The sequence below is a fragment of the Chrysochloris asiatica genome, unplaced genomic scaffold (genome assembly GCF_000296735.1).
Source record: "Chrysochloris asiatica unplaced genomic scaffold, ChrAsi1.0 scaffold00086, whole genome shotgun sequence".
Taxonomy (NCBI): Eukaryota; Metazoa; Chordata; class Mammalia; order Afrosoricida; family Chrysochloridae; genus Chrysochloris; species Chrysochloris asiatica.
Genome location: NW_006408604.1, coordinates 3,028,099 through 3,031,652, shown reverse-complemented (window position 1 = coordinate 3,031,652; position 3,554 = coordinate 3,028,099). Strand labels below are relative to the sequence as shown.

The 3,554-nt window shown below is 33.6% G+C and overlaps 1 protein-coding gene across 1 annotated transcript in view; it reads right to left on the bottom strand.

The window, feature by feature from the left end:
• PLCZ1 (phospholipase C, zeta 1) overlaps positions 1 to 3,554 on the bottom strand; it is a 104,191-nt gene that overhangs the window by 27,770 nt on the left and 72,867 nt on the right. Inside the window, exons 9-10 of the mRNA XM_006866060.1 lie at positions 2,103 to 2,219; positions 529 to 701 (exon numbers count right to left, since the gene is read on the bottom strand). Of these exons, the coding sequence (XP_006866122.1) occupies positions 529 to 701; positions 2,103 to 2,219 (290 nt within the window). The remainder of the gene's footprint in view (positions 1 to 528; positions 702 to 2,102; positions 2,220 to 3,554) is intronic.

Here is a 3,554-nt window from a genome sequence, read left to right as displayed (position 1 = left end):
AGAGAGAGAGAGAGAGAGAGAGAGAGAGAGAGAGTGGGGGAAAGAAGGCTACTCACAAAGTAATTATTGGACTAAACCTAGACATCTGTATCACAATAGTTAGATGCTTTAGCTCTAATATTTCTATTGACTGGTAGGTAATCATTCATGCAAGGCAAAAGAAAAACATTTCAAGATACAGAAGGATTCTGAAATGCCACCCATCTATAGTATCTGAAAATTCTAACAAAATTTTAAAAGCTTAAGGGCATCAGTGAAATTAAAAATATTAATTTACACTATCTAAGGAGTCTTAGTCATGCTGTAGAGTAAGTACTAGACTGCTAATAGCAAGGTCAGCAGTTCAAACCCACTAGCTGCTCCATGGCTGAAAGATGAGGCTGTCTACTTCTGTAAAGACTTACAGTCTCAGAAACCCTATATAGGGTTGGTATGAGCTGGAATTGACTCGATGACAGTGGATTTGGTTTTTATTAACTAGCTTATATAATCAGTAAAAGTACAAGAAAGAGATGTTATTTAACTTACCCTTATTGTAAGTGTAATTGGTTTACTGTCTGTCATTACATCATTTGGATTAAAGTTTGATTCACTGTCTCTTAGGAATTGGGGTTTCAAAATATATCCTGAACCACCATTGTCCAAAAATTTTCCAGTATATAGGTCCATAGGCAGACCAGGGGTCTGGAAATTTAAGGCCACTGTGAGAAAAATTATTTTGATATTTTCAGGAAACAGAGAGTACTGTTAACAAAACACACAGTTACAAATTAACTGATATCTAAATATGGATTCTCTATCTTCTAAATGTTCTAAAGCGTTCTTAGCCTAAAATTCATGATTTTTTACTTCTTCCTCCTACCATGTCTATGTTAATATATGAAAGTGAGTTTCTAAATTTAATACATAATTTAAATTATTTTATAGTGTTGAGTTAAAACTTAAAATGTCACATAGTACAGACTATGGACTAGCAAGGTACATGTCAGATAAATTAAGGAAATCTGTGAATAAAGAAAATCAGTCCATTAATCAGAATAAAAGAGAAGATATAAACTACATCATACTTTTTCACGTCCAAAGACATATTTTGTTGCATAAGGAGAAAGTGAGAAATGGGCAGAGCAATAATGGTGTTAAATTATAGAAATACTTCTGTATGGGCTGGTAAATAGCCACTTCATCTGGTACCATGCCACACTGCCTGACCTGATTCCACTTCACCTGTTTCCTTAAATGTATAGGCCTTGCCACAATTCTATAGTGAAATAGTTAATACCTAGCACTTTCTAACTAGTTAATGTCAGTACTATGTCAGCTGTTTAATTTGGAACAGGAAGTATCCAATAAGGACAAAGAACAAAACATGTAATCTCATTCACTCTTTGTGTGTGTGTGGTAAATATACTCGTAGATGTAACAAAATATTTAAATTTTCAAGAGTCTTTCCATGTACAAATTCTGTGACATTAAATATGCTCATCTTGTTGTTCAACCAATACTACTTTCGGTTCCCAAATGTTTTCATCAGCCTTAATAGAAGCTCAGTTAACCATTGAGTCTCCCTTTTTGTATCCCTCCCACGTGTCCTAGTAACCACTAATGAACTTTGGTCTCTCTATACAGTTATCTTTACTAGGTATTTCATGTAAGTGGGATCATACAATATTTGTCCTTTAGTGACTGACTTATTTCATTCAGTTTATTATTTTCAAGGTACATCCATGTTTTAACATGTATGAATATAGAAGAAAATGTGAAATATGAAAGGTAGAGGTCACATAATTTAGCATATCTTCCAAGCAACAGAAATTGATTTCCCACTTGTTTTTACTTTTGGTTTACTTTTCCCTGTTTTCACCATACATGTCTCATACTAACTTCTCATGATTTTAGCCTCTATCTTCAACCTGCTTCTAGATTATACCTTCCAAATCATGATTTAGGAAAGACTTCAACTCTTGAAACCAATGATTCACTATTAATGCCTGGTTCCCAGAAGGCCCAAGGCCAAAGAACTTCATAGGAAACTCTTTCACAAGTGTGTAAAAAAGTGGTTTTATCTTACTTTTGCAAACAGCTCAATATTTTGTGTAACATACCCATTTGACAACCTAGATTCCAAAATTCCTGAGGATTATAATTAGAAGAGTCTGTCCTTGTTGCTTTGGGATATATTCTTGTAATGAATTTCCTGGTATGAAAAATAAACTCTTGTGCTAAAAAAAGAAAACATTAGGAAAAGAGTTGAAATAAAAATTGAATTGGCTACTTACATTTATTTCTATATTTTATGTATTTCTATGATGATTTAAATAATTTTGTTATGTATTATTTAACATTAGCATCTATAATTCATGGAAGCAAAAGTAAACCCATGTCTTTGTTTGACAAAATAATTTGTTGTTAAGAAAGAGTTAATAATTTTCATACACAATTTATGTATAATGATAAGTCATGAAATAAAAATGGATTCAACATTTTTATTTCTTTTTTTCCACATCCAAATAGATTTCACTTTAGTTCTAAAACAAAATATATCAATTTAAAAAATAATAATAAATTTAACATAGCTCTTCAATTTTGTTCTTTTATTTTGACTTTTACATTATGGCAGAATCACATGTAATACTAAGCAAAGGAGCTTCAAAATGTTTGGGGAAATTTCAATTTTTAAAAAATTCCATACTTCCATGAACTTTCTGTAAACTCCATGTATAGCACTAACTGAATTAATCTGGTTTGATACTTCACAGATTTGCAGAGTTGAAAGAGATCTTAACGTTATCCAGCTCTGTTCCCAGTGCCACAGCCCAACATCTCCCTTAATACTTCGTACTTTTCAATACCTCTAATTTTTTCAAAGGTCTCTCTTACTGAGAGAAGGTCAATGTGGAGTACATATGAAGGGTCTTCCAAAAATTCATGGGGGGAAAAAAACAACAGCTAAAATATAAAAATATAAGACGTTATTTCTCAACATGAACTCCATTAAGTTGAATACACTTTTGTAAATAATGATAGTAGCCATTTAGTCCATCCCTAAAGAACTGAGGGTTCTTAGAATTTAGCATGTGAGTACAGTCTTTTTAGAGTATTAACTGAAGAAACATGGGTATCCTTTAAAGATTTTCAGATTAGGAAACATAAAGAAGTCAGAAGGAGCCAAAAAGGGACTATAAAATGGATGCCTAATGATCTCCCATAGAAACTCTCACAAAATGTCCCTTGTCTGATGAGGCGAATGAGCAGGAGCATTATCATAGTGGGAAATACTCTGGTAAAGATTTACTGGCCATTTTTCTCCTAAAGCTTTGGCTAACTTTCTAAAAACCCTTCAATAATTGTTGTTGTTTAGTGCAGTTGAGTCAGTTCTGGCCCAAAGTGACTCTGTATAGGGTTTCCGAGGAGCAGCTGGTGAGCTTGATCCTCTGACCTTGCAGTTCAAATGGCTTTGTAGTCTGGCACATTAACCCGCAGCGCCACACCAGGACGCCCTTCAATAATTAGCTGCAGGTTAATGCAATGAGGGTTAACGCGCTGGACTGCAAAGT